The sequence below is a fragment of the Anneissia japonica genome, unplaced genomic scaffold (genome assembly GCF_011630105.1).
Source record: "Anneissia japonica isolate Jap-2015-1 unplaced genomic scaffold, ASM1163010v1 scaffold468_len270531_cov130, whole genome shotgun sequence".
Classification (NCBI taxonomy): Eukaryota; Metazoa; Echinodermata; class Crinoidea; order Comatulida; family Comatulidae; genus Anneissia; species Anneissia japonica.
In genome coordinates, this window is record NW_022703041.1 from 125,665 (window position 1) to 138,042 (window position 12,378).

Sequence of the window (12,378 nt, forward strand, 5' to 3'; positions counted from 1 at the left end):
GCGTAGGGGCATCAAAGAAAATTAAATATTTCAAGAAAAGAATGATAATGTGTGTACTATTCGTTTATTTCTTTAATTGTGTTTCCCTCAATTCTCTTGGTATGTTTTATCCAAACTCTGGAAGCTGCAAGAAAAATAAATTCATTGTATAAAAAGATCGGATTAAATATTGTAATGATTATTGTTTTAACTAAATTATGAAATATATTTCAGATGGTAACAACATTCAATTCAATTAAAATCAAAGATACATTTTATTGACCATAATTATAGTATATGAAAACGCAACAAATAGAATAGCATGAAGCACATACTAAATTCCATTGTTTCATAAGATCATGTTTCAATCATGATTATATCACCGTAAATGGAAGAAAAAGAGTATGTTAGTAGAAAGATAAAATGTTGTTAGTAGAAAGCAAAGATCTTATAAACACAAATAGAAGCGTCGATTTGGCACAGAAAAGTAATCAGTTTTGGGAGAGGGTGTCCTAGTCGTTGCATGGATCTGAGATAGGGTGTTCGCGTTACGCCATAAGTTCGTTACCAAGTACGTTAATTGGTTCCTTATGTTCTAAAGAGAGGGCGCATTGTAAATCGGACGTTTCTAATTGTTACGCGTAATTGTAAAGCGAGCGACGTACGATATGGTCAGAGCGGTCAAGGTTCAAAAGTTTTCAATTTAGCAAGAGGCCGCTTTTCATGCATTATTACAGAATTTGCACGCGTAAATCGCGGAGAATTCTATCTTGTGTTTATAAGGTCTTTGGTAGAAAATATAGCAAAACGGAAATAAAAAATTACTTAGGCCTATGATAAACCACTTGACAAACTAATTATAATAATATACTGTATAGGGTCTAGGCATATTAAATTTTGCAACTCCTTCGACGCTCCATATATTTGTTCGAAATAAACCGCGAACGAAACGAAGCGCGACCGAAACGAATCGCGACCGAAATGATCGGCTACCGCTTCACCCCATGGCCTAATACGCCGTATCCTCCAATAAACTGTCATAAATAGTCAATTGCAATAACATCAGAATTTATACTTCCGGTGTACAATACAATAATTTTATTGTCCGAGTATTAATGACAGTTGAATCGATGTTTATTAAACATAGAGGGCGTACTTTGTTTACCTTATAATATTGGTTTTCATTTTTGGTAATTATGAGATTTCTGTCTTTGTAAGTAAAGCCGGGCACTCACTTTGCCCAAATATAAACATTTCAAAATAGGGCCTAAATAAATAAATTTAAAATTGAAGACACTCGCGCAACGGATCGTTTTTAAGAGGATCCGTTTAAACTGTCACCGTCAATAAGCAGACGGCACGATCGCGTCTTTTAGCTAGCGGAGTGAGCGGAGTTCGATTGAGAACAACAGTCGTATGACAGTCGTAGACACTATAAAAACAGTTACCTACCTTTAAAAAAATATATCTAAACCAATTAAAAGGTGATTGTTAAAGATAAACTTGCATTATTATTTCCAACTTATTAAATAAAACCATATCCATAGATTAGTAATTAGATTAAGATGTGAAATGTCATCACCATTGTACGATACCAGACATATTTGACTGATATAGTATTCCATTTTCTGTTAACATTCATAGGGCCTATATAATATCATTTGATTTGATTCAAGCGTTTGTTATGTAAATTGTTGTATTTGAATGGATGCTAAATAAATAAATGAAATTAAAATGCTTTGTTCCAGGTGTCCTTGCTCAATCTTCCATGACAGTAGATCCTGCTACTGCTAAGTTAGGTGAAGATGCAATGATGGTGTATACTTTCACACCAGCAACAGGAGAATCCCTTGATTATGTGTCTTGGTTCAAAAGTGATGCAGCTGGTCGTGAAGGGAACGTTATTATAACTAATAGGCCTAGGTCCGGAACCACAGAACTCAATGGTAGATACAGCTTAAGTGATAATGGAAGCCTAATTATACGTAACGTTGTAGTAGAGAATGCAGGTTACTACTTGTGCCGAGCAACTACTTCACCTTATGGTGAGACTGCAGACGGTTTCTCAAATTTAACAGTCTACTGTGAGTACTGCTAACTGACTTCACATTTCCATGTTATTTTGTTTTCTAATACAAAGATTGTTACGTACATGCATGCATTCATTCACACATACATGCATGCATACATGCAGACGTCGGCCCTACCACCGCAACCGCCACCACCACTTAAATGCAATCGTCCCAAAACTAGAGTTTGCTGGAAGACAGATTTATGGGCGGTTTAGTAGCATGATGAGTGGTAATGTGCCTCGAATAGCTGTATGTGCCGAATAATATGCAGGCTTGCAGATTTTAATTTTATAAATAAATAAAAGTGTTATCCATTACGTTGTTTGTAGGCAGGATTTTCAATGGGGGAAGGGGTGCGCTTGCAAGCTCGTTTTTAGCTGAACCCTTTAGAGTCCCTGTCAAGGTCCAGAGGCCGAGAAGCTCCGACAAAGTAGCATTTTGAGGCCGTAATTAGTTTGTAAAACCCATAATTCTTGAAAATTCTATTTAAATTTCCATTCGCTTGGGTGTTGTTAGGGACCTGAAAAAGTAAAGTTTTATGTCCATTCCAATGTATGCCTATATTATATTATAGGTTTTTGTTCCTATGGATCAATCTGCAGTCACCGGAGCAGATAAAATTCTAACAAATTTTGTATAGTTATTAGTAATAAATGGTTTAAAAGAGCCGGCAAATTCATTCATTCATTATTCTTTATTTCAGACTTTACATCCATAGTAAAACATCGTACACTTAACCAATAATAATATAAATACAAGGGGAAAATGAACCCCACATGATCCTTAGAAATCATGGATTAACATAAAGAAGTTCGTTCCATCTTTTTGAGAGCCTAGAACTTTCAAAAAATCTATTTACAGAACGAACTAAAGGGTTCACACAAGTAGAAAATCGCTTTAAAAAGCTAAAGATTGATTTTCTCATAAATTCTTGGAAAGAATGAAATTTTCCGATTTCAAAACGATTTTAGTGCAATGATAAGGTTTAAAGAAAGGGGACCTTTTGAAATTAGGGAGATGCGTCCGTACCTTCTGCATTACCCTGCCTACGGGCCTAGTTTGTCTCATAATAAACAAGTCTATGATAAAGTTTTTTTAAGCTGTATATCTTGTTTACCAATCTTGGACGTTTTTCGATTGGTTGGTAACGTATTCTACATGTGAGAGGGTCACCCCACTTCAAAATGGAACAGTGTTGCGTTTTGGTCTTCACTTTATTGAAAAAAAAATGGAATGATTATTACTTTTAATAACTTATATAAATATTTTTTATAATTCTATTTTCTAATAGGCAAGGCCTATATGAATGATATAATATCTGTCTCTTATACACATCTAGATGTGTATAAGAGACAGATTACAGACCTTGAGACACCAATGTTGTCACCAACAGAGATATATGTTAATGGAAAGAAAAGTACAACATTCACATGCCCTTTTCCTGATGGTGTTCCAACACCTATCACCATCACATGGATCAAAGATGACAGCGTACTTGATGTGTCTGATACTGAGAAGTATCCACAGTCAGATACAACATTAGAGATCAGCAGAGTCAATAAAATGGATGAAGGGGACTACCAATGTCGAGCAGAGAATGCAGCTTACAATAAGGATGAAGGAAAACTAAGTAATATAGGAACACTGTCATTGTTTGCTTGTAAGTACAATTATAGGAATAATTATATAATATAAATCGATGACAGAAAGCTGTACTTTGTAAAATTTACATTATTTTTGCCAGCTATTAATGTTTCTGTTAAATATGAAATTATGTTTTTTTTTGTTTTTTTTTTAATTTTGAAAACATAATCTTGTTTTGCTCATTAGCTCCATCAACGACATCCATAGGCAGTTCGTTCTCTGTAGGTACGTCTTCTCTTCATTATTATATTTTTATATATACGATTATTTGCAAATGAATACAAAACACGAAGACATCAATTTATTTATTTTTTATTAATCTGTTTTTATACTGAAATAACACTATCAGTATTAAAACAGAAGAAAATGAGCGGTGTCCTCATTTATATTATTTTAAATATGAATGAGGACACCATCACCAATTGTGAAGTTTGCCTATCAGGCCTACATTTATGTATATTACTATATTTGGTTTTATTTTCTAATGAAAGAATTTTATTTTAATAGTACCATCATTAACATCCATAGCAAGTATTTCAGCCACTGGTACGTGTTTTTTTTTTGTTCATGCAATTGTTGAAGATATTCGAATAGTTAGTCGGTCGTCGCTTAGTTGTTTGGTATTTAAATCATTTGCTCTGTTGGTCTGTTTGTGGATCGACTAATCGAACAATTAAAATATAAGTAACACTTCAGAAGCATGCGTTCCCTATTTTTGAAAACCTATAACATTAGTTGTGTATGATAATTTCAGTAATACAATATATCTTTAGTTGTTTGCAAATTTAGAAAATGATTGACTAACACATTTCAGATGTTTGTAAACACTGTTTATTATCACTAGGCCTATTATTTTACCAAAGTACCACAGGAATGTTCAGGTTCAAATACTGGTCTTCTTGTTGGATTGACGTTTCTAAGTTTCTTTTTGGGAGTCCTTTTATCTTCATCTATATCTGTCGTCCTCGGAAAGATCAGAAATCCAAAGGCACAGGTGAGATACATACGGGATAGAATAGCGCCCGTCTGACGGGCTAAGTTCATTAAATTTCTGTCATTGGACATCATTAAGCATATGAATGTTTCGTTTATGATAATGTTGTTTACTTGCTATACAATAAATTACGATGAAGACGACTGGTATTGACGTCTATCGTGTTGAAGACTAGTATTAGAATGATAAACTGTAGGCTACAAAAAGAGGAAAAAACTTGATTAAATGTTTTGTTTTTATTTTATCCACTTAACTGTTTTAATTTCATATAATTTACTTTAAAGGTAACCAAAGGAACATCCAGACATTACGAAGAACCGGCGGTAAGAAGGATAAAGGAATACTCGCATATAGGCCTCTGAATCCTCAAAAGAATTTAAAATGTTAATTAAAACATTTAATTTCTCACAGATCTATATTCAAATGATTTATCTACTAGACATCATTCAGAAAAAAAATAAACTGATACATTCACATTGGAGACATGGATCCGTGGGGCACTTAATTGTTATACAGTTGGGGGTAATTGGGAACGAACGGAACAGAATGACCTAATTAGTGTTTTGCATGCTACATTAGACCTGCGTAAAATATGCGCGTGCTCTTTGTGAATAATTCCATATACTTAAGTTGGGTCGAATTCTTACCGTACAATGTAGTAAATTACAGGTTTACTTTTACGAAAAACCATCCACAGTTAATAAAAGAACTCCTCAGATCGATGGGGTTTTTTGGCATTTTTAACAGACTAAATAAATACATAAATGATATTATGTTATTACTTATCTTAAAGGAACTCCTAGCAACGCCCAGAGATAAACAAGCATTGGTAAGGAAAATGCTGCACCAGTCAAGCAAACATTGATTTACAACATAGCATTATCATAATAATTAAGCTGTAAACTCCCTTTATTAAAGAAAATAATGACCAATGGCAAAAATACAAGTATATCTCAAAGCTAAATCCGTGCTAAACTTTAAAACGATCTTTAATATGTCCAATTCTACAAAAACAAACCAACAATGCTTGCCATTCTTAATTTTACAGGCTTATATGGCATATAAACGTGATTCGAGTGCAGAGGAAAAGACATATGAAGATCTAGAGTGGAATGATGACAACCCAGTTGCTTATATAAACGTCAAAGCAAACAAAGAGAATACTTAAAATTACTAATTTAAATGTAGCACCAAATTAAGTAGACTAGACTGGTTAGTAAACGTAAAAATACAAAGATTATGATGGTCGTCGATAAACTATTGGACTCTATGACGGAAATGTATTTTACAGAAGGAAACGATACACATAATAACGTAGTTATGTAGACCTAGATTTTAGCTCAGGTAGATGGCGACCGAAACCATTATGCTTGCCTAAGAAACATTTTTTTACTCATATGAACTTGACCGAGTAGTGCTTGTAGCACAGATAATTGTCAATACTTAAAGACAGAAATATGATGTATAAAAAACGATGTTTAAACCGAATCCGAAGATGACAGCAATTGAACACTCTAATATAATCACTGATTTACATTTGAAATGCATATGAAATTGTATAATCCTGTTGTTGTTGTTTAACGGATTTTGGATATTAGTTTTCCTTTTTGCTGATTTTGTGATTTTTATGCTTAATGTTGCTGAGAAACTTCATCATGTTTTCTAGAAGTGAAATTTCTCTTTTAAAATGGTGTACATTTATGAGCCTTTGCATGTTATGTTGTCAAAGATTATGTTCGAGATGTTCGTGAAAGAGGCACTAAAACCCACAGCTGTGAGTTTCATTTCAACATTTCATAGTTGCATATTGCTAGGTACCCTGTATATTAACATTTCTTTTAAAAGACATACACCTATTTTTTTTTTATTTATTTGTTACTGAAAACTACCATGCTAGATAGTCGAAATCGACTCAATACAACTTCATATTCCTCAAATGTGCTGGGCTTCAAGGGACCACAACCATGTGGGACCCCAACCAGGGGCTCTGCCCCTGTACCCCTCGGCCCTAGACGGCCCCTTGGCCCCCGGCCTAAGGCTGCTCGCTTCGCTCGCAGATTGCACTCCCTCTTTTCTGGCAGGCTGGATCCGCCCCTGGCTCAAAAATAGTTTTCATTCAGTTTTTGATTTAATAACCAAAATAGCAATACAGTACTTAATAGAGCAAGAGGTAATTAGAGCAAAACATAAGTAACAGATCACTTATTATCAGTAATTATAATTACCATCATTGATAAGATATTTTTATTTTATTTTATTTATTTGGCATCCCACAGAAAACTAACAGCATTTTAAAAACATCATTATGTCAATAAGTCAAGAGAATTTTACTTCAAAAGTAATGGATCAAAGAATTATCATACATAGGGGACCTATATCTTTGTTTTAATCATAAGAGCAAACAAACAAATATACTCCTACATGCAAATACCTGTTAGAACAATGATTTATGTCACTAGCTCCTTCCCGTTTGCGATACCTTACTAGAAGAAATTGCCACAAAACGATACCACAGATTTTAAAAGCTTCAAAATTCATTTCTGGTAGGTCTTCAAACTGTCAAACGGGAAGGGGGGGGGGGGAGTGTGGGGTCAGGTCAATAAATCTCTGATGTGATGAAGGTGTCTGTGTTTTTTTTTTCGGAGTATGACAAATTCAGATCCGGATCCAGGACCACATACATTTTTATTGAAGTAAACTTACCCATTATTTATTTGTATATTTATGTAATAATGTATGTACTATATATTTTCTTCGAAATGATTTTTTTGATAAATTTTATTTATTCTTTTGCTTTGAAATGGTATATTTGATATTTTTTAAGTTGAAAAAGTAATAATTTTGCCCTTTATATAGAATTATGCAATTGTTTTACGTTTAAAGGGGCTGGACTTGATTAGTGTTTACACAATTTTTTAGCTCCTTCCTATGTTGGTTTATGTATTTATTTGAATTTTATATTACTTATACTTATTTGAAAATAAAGTTGAAGTAGAAGAATTACAAAATATAATGAAAAAACATTTTCAAACGAGAAGCCAAGAGGCAGAGAAAAATACTCCATTATCATCTGACTTAGGCCTAGTCCTTAATAATAGATAACAGACTGAGTCATCTTCCAGGGACCGGTATATAAAATTCGTTTTCAATTCTCGATGTTTGACAAGATTTGCCATACTTTTTTAAAATTTTGCAAGGTGACTTATTCTAACTTTTAATAGTGGAATTAAAAATGTTGAATAAGCTATTAATTTAAATTATTGAATGATCAATTTATTGATTGGATTTGATTCATCGGCATAGCCCACACTGAGTTTCAACTAGCTATCAAAGAAGTCCTACACATAAAATTGGAGAATTCGGTGGTAGGGGTGGCGAAAATGGGGCCGATGAAGATAATACAACCGTAGGGGATCCGGGGGCATGTCCCCACTAAATTGCTGTGTTCTAGTTCTCCGAAATAAAGAGGCTTTTGGGGCAATCTTTTTTCTTCTTTTACTTTCTGTCTTCTTTTTTCTTTTTCTTTTTTATACCTTCAGAAGAAGGGAGGGCCGGGAGTGGACGGGGCCGGGCCCTTGCACTTACATCCGCCCTGACATACGTTGAGAGCAGCGTTTTCTGTTTATTTCTTCCTTTTTTGTTGAATTGATAATGGTTAATGTTTTAACCGAAACATGTCTTCAAAATTAAAAGTTACTGCTATAGTTATACGCTGTCTGGCATTGTTTATTTGGGATCGTCGTTTTGGCAATCTGAATTTTGATTTTCAAAGAGGAGGACTCTCCTTGTCGGAAAAACATCAGGAAGATGTAAAAAGACAAAAAATGAGAGGTTCAACAGTAGCTTTGATTAGACATATTTATTACTATTTAGTTTCGTGCTACACATACATGGTGCAGCACTCTTCAGATAAAATAGTCTATATATATAACATATATATATATATACATATATAAATTATATATATATAATTTACATTAATGAATATATTCTGGAATGAAACACATATGCAAAATTAATTTTAGAGGAATGCATCACAAACTATAAGTAATATTAAGCTTTGGAAATATACAAATACATGCAAAATACAATCGCAATTTAAAACAAAACACCAAATCAATCAATTCGATATCTCAGTAGAAATGCTAAACTTCACAATTCACTGGATGTAAGCCTAACTCCGGTCACCTAGAACTACATTGTACGCGCTTTGGATTACGAAAAGATTGCACTTAACTCTTGCGAGTTGAAAACTGACTATGCTACTATCACAAAACTTATAAAAATTAATATAATTTTTGATATTTTGAATTTTCCAGGCTTATACGGCGTACAATGTTGAGCCAGGAGCAGATAACAAGTATGAAGATCTACAGTGGAATTATGACAACCCAGTTGTCTATGTAAACGTCAAGTGAAAAACTTCGTTTGAATAATAATTTCAATGTGATGTTGCTCTGAAATCGAGAAAATAGTTACAACGTATGGTGTTGCTGATTAATTATACAATGATATTTAATTTTATTTTGCAATTTTCCTTGAATTTTTAAATACATATTTTGTACAGAATCATAGAATAACACATCGTAACACATGTAATCAATTATTATCATAATACAGTAATGTTATTAATTTTTGGTCATAATTGTCTATTGTAGTCATGTATTAATATTTAACATAAGATTCAAAATAAAATTAATCAAATGCTGTATGTGTTTTTGTAATAAGCTTTCATTTTCCTTTCTACACTTATTATAGATAAATATTATTTTTGAGATTAAATTAAAAAAATGAGAAACATGTCGTCAATGATAATCATCGTATGAGTAAATTATGTAGGCTTTAATGGGTAATAAAGTACAAAATGACAATAATCAACAATGTGATACCATACTAATTCCTCCACGGTGATCCTGTGACGTAAACCACTGCTTCGGAGGGAATATTATAATTATCTTGCCAAAAGAAGCAATTAACATATTATTTTGTACATAATGGTCCTACTCTAGGTCAACTTCATGAGAACTAAGCATTAACACGTTGTCTGCCAGCGACGAGTATACTCGCTCACAGTGTGTTGCTAGGCCGCCAGGGACGAGTATACTCGTCAAAATCGGGGTATCTTTCTAGCCTTTATAACTTCTTTGTTAAACATTGTAGAACCTCAGACTCAACGGCTGGTAGTTCGGGGAAGATACACCTAGACGATAACGTACATAAGACGTATGTATGTTTGTTGTGTTATGTTGCCGGTAGTACACTCGAGCGGCACAAGTGGGGGCGTCCTTTGAACATATACCAACCCATGCAAAAAGCGGACGAGATAACTCGCACTTGGCATAGTCAATAAAATGTTCTATCAGTGCCGTCGACGAGTATACTCGCCCCCTAATATTTTCCCGCCAATTTATTAGACACATCATTTTGATGACGTATGACTAGATAAAATTTCAAAAAAGTATATTTGTACACGTAAACTTGTTTTGGCATACGGGAAGGAACCTTAAAAAAAAGGTCTGACTGGCCTGGAAGTCAACGTGTTAAAATATATCATTAGTTATTATTATACAGTACTTAAATATTCATTTAGGCCTATAGGCCCTATGGAAGGTATTAAACGCGTATACGTAGAGATACCCAACGAAAAACAGCAATCATGAAATTTATCTGTTTCTTTGCAATACCAGTTCGGTTAATCACATAGGCCTTATAAAATAAAAATCATTAAAGCCTAGTTTCGATAGAATCACTACACAGTCGCTACAGCATTTCACTGCAATCCTTGCTCTGCGTATCTGTCACGAGAGAACGCTCCCTGATTCAACTGACCAACCAGCGTCTCCAAATGAGTCGGCGTTAGCGTGTAGCGATTTTGGAAACCATGCTTTATTACCTGTGATGCTTCGATCACTTTTAACTTTGAAGTTACGAGTTTAATTATGACGCCATTGCACCTTTAAAAAATATGAATTTAGTTGCAAGAGGAGTTGGTATAGGCATAAAGTACCATACATTAATGAAATTAAGCATCCGTTATGATGGTATAATAATATTGTCTTTACAATCAATTATTCGATCACTTTTAACAATAGTCTTTTCTTTCATCAACGTTTTAGCAATGTTCTCGTAAAATTTAACCTATTTTTTACTCGTTTACTAATAAAACAACTCAAATCACACAAGAATAACATGCTTGAAGATACCAAATTGTCCAATTTAATACCAAATATTTGTACCAGTGAGTTTGTCCTAAAATCGCACTCCATGCTGTCCATAATAAATTTAGCAATTTTCAGACCAAACTTTCTAGAAATAAGAGCAAACACCACATGGATTTAGGCTAATAGGTGGGGGAGGGGGAATTATAGATGGATGAATTACGTGCGACAATCTTGGTAACTGGTCGGATCAATTGTGTTTCGATATCCTGGAAGATAGTTACTGACATGTAGTGAAGGTTTATTAACCGGTAAAACGGCAAGTATAAAAGTGTTTATTTAATTCCAGCCAAAAGTATACTAGAATTCCATACAAAAAACACTAAATCAGGAACTAAAATATTATTGGTTCTAGCAATTTTTTTAAGGAAAACATTCCTAAGCTATGACATAGTATAGAGTGATATGTCTTAACTTATAAAGTTAAAAAAAAAATTAATACTTAGACACTATATTATAAAGTTACTAGTTATTTGCTATTATGATCACTGAGACTTTCAGTTTCTGTGTAACTGTCGAAATACTTCACAGATCAACAACTTGAAGTATGGAGGGATGCTGTATTCATCAGTAGGCCTTATCTAAAGCACCGAAAGCAGAAGTCCTATTTACATTGGGCTTTCAAAATTTATGAAAAAAAAATATTGAACCTCGTCGCCATGACAGCCAATGCAATATATATTTTTTTGTTTGTATCGGTCGTGCTATAACAGGAAAAGAGTTAAGAGGGCGTTAAACTCATTTTGCGCCAGAACATTTTTATTTCAGGCTATCAACTGTAAAACTATGCAGCAATGAGGTAAACGTATTGGTCTGCTGATAGTGTAGGCGCGCATTGTTTCATTAATTATGACTCTGTATTACACTGAAGCAAAACATTGTGGGCACCATTGGAAAATTTACTTGGTCTGCCTGATCAACTTGTTTTTACACTTTGGTAAATATAATTTTTGTGTTTCTGTTAGTTCCCTGCAGACGGGCTAAGTAAAAATACGGGTCAGTATATTCTGTCTATGTTGAGTTTTAAAATATAATTTAGTAGGCCTATTTATGCTTACAATTTCAATTTTAGAAACATACAGAAGTCAATCTGGTGCTTCAATTTCTTACAGTATACTTAAAACTTCATTAAATAACATACAAAATGAGAGAGTTTAAAAGACTTGGAGCAATTGACATTGCGATAAAAAACAATCTGAGATGACAAGATGACGTAATGAATTAATGGCACTTTCTGCTAAGCCCCGCCCCTTGCATATTGTTGCTAAGGTTCCACAAAACCATAGCGTAAATGTACGTAAGCGCACGCGCGTTTTGGGACAACACATTAGCTTGGTTCACATCGGTTATTGTCGACATAAGTAGACAAACTATTGAACAGCGCTACACTCCTAATTGCGTTCGATGGTCCGATTATGTCGAGATACCTTGCTGGACCAACTACGCTCACGAGAGCGGCGGTTGTGATCCC

General features: G+C 34.0%; 1 protein-coding gene across 2 annotated transcripts in view; it reads left to right on the forward strand.

The window, feature by feature from the left end:
- The window catches only part of LOC117104237 (hemicentin-1-like), a 12,228-nt gene extending 3,794 nt beyond the window's left edge, over positions 1 to 8,434 (forward strand). For both annotated transcript variants that reach the window (XM_033244944.1, XM_033244943.1), the window contains exons 2-9: positions 1,728 to 2,063; positions 3,415 to 3,711; positions 3,882 to 3,920; positions 4,203 to 4,241; positions 4,559 to 4,689; positions 4,974 to 5,012; positions 5,483 to 5,518; positions 5,738 to 8,434. In XM_033244944.1, coding sequence (XP_033100835.1) covers positions 1,748 to 2,063; positions 3,415 to 3,711; positions 3,882 to 3,920; positions 4,203 to 4,241; positions 4,559 to 4,689; positions 4,974 to 5,012; positions 5,483 to 5,518; positions 5,738 to 5,857 — 1,017 coding nt within the window. In that variant the 5' untranslated portion in view covers positions 1,728 to 1,747 and the 3' untranslated portion in view covers positions 5,858 to 8,434. The remainder of the gene's footprint in view (positions 1 to 1,727; positions 2,064 to 3,414; positions 3,712 to 3,881; positions 3,921 to 4,202; positions 4,242 to 4,558; positions 4,690 to 4,973; positions 5,013 to 5,482; positions 5,519 to 5,737) is intronic.
- The last annotated feature ends 3,944 nt before the right edge of the window (positions 8,435 to 12,378 follow it).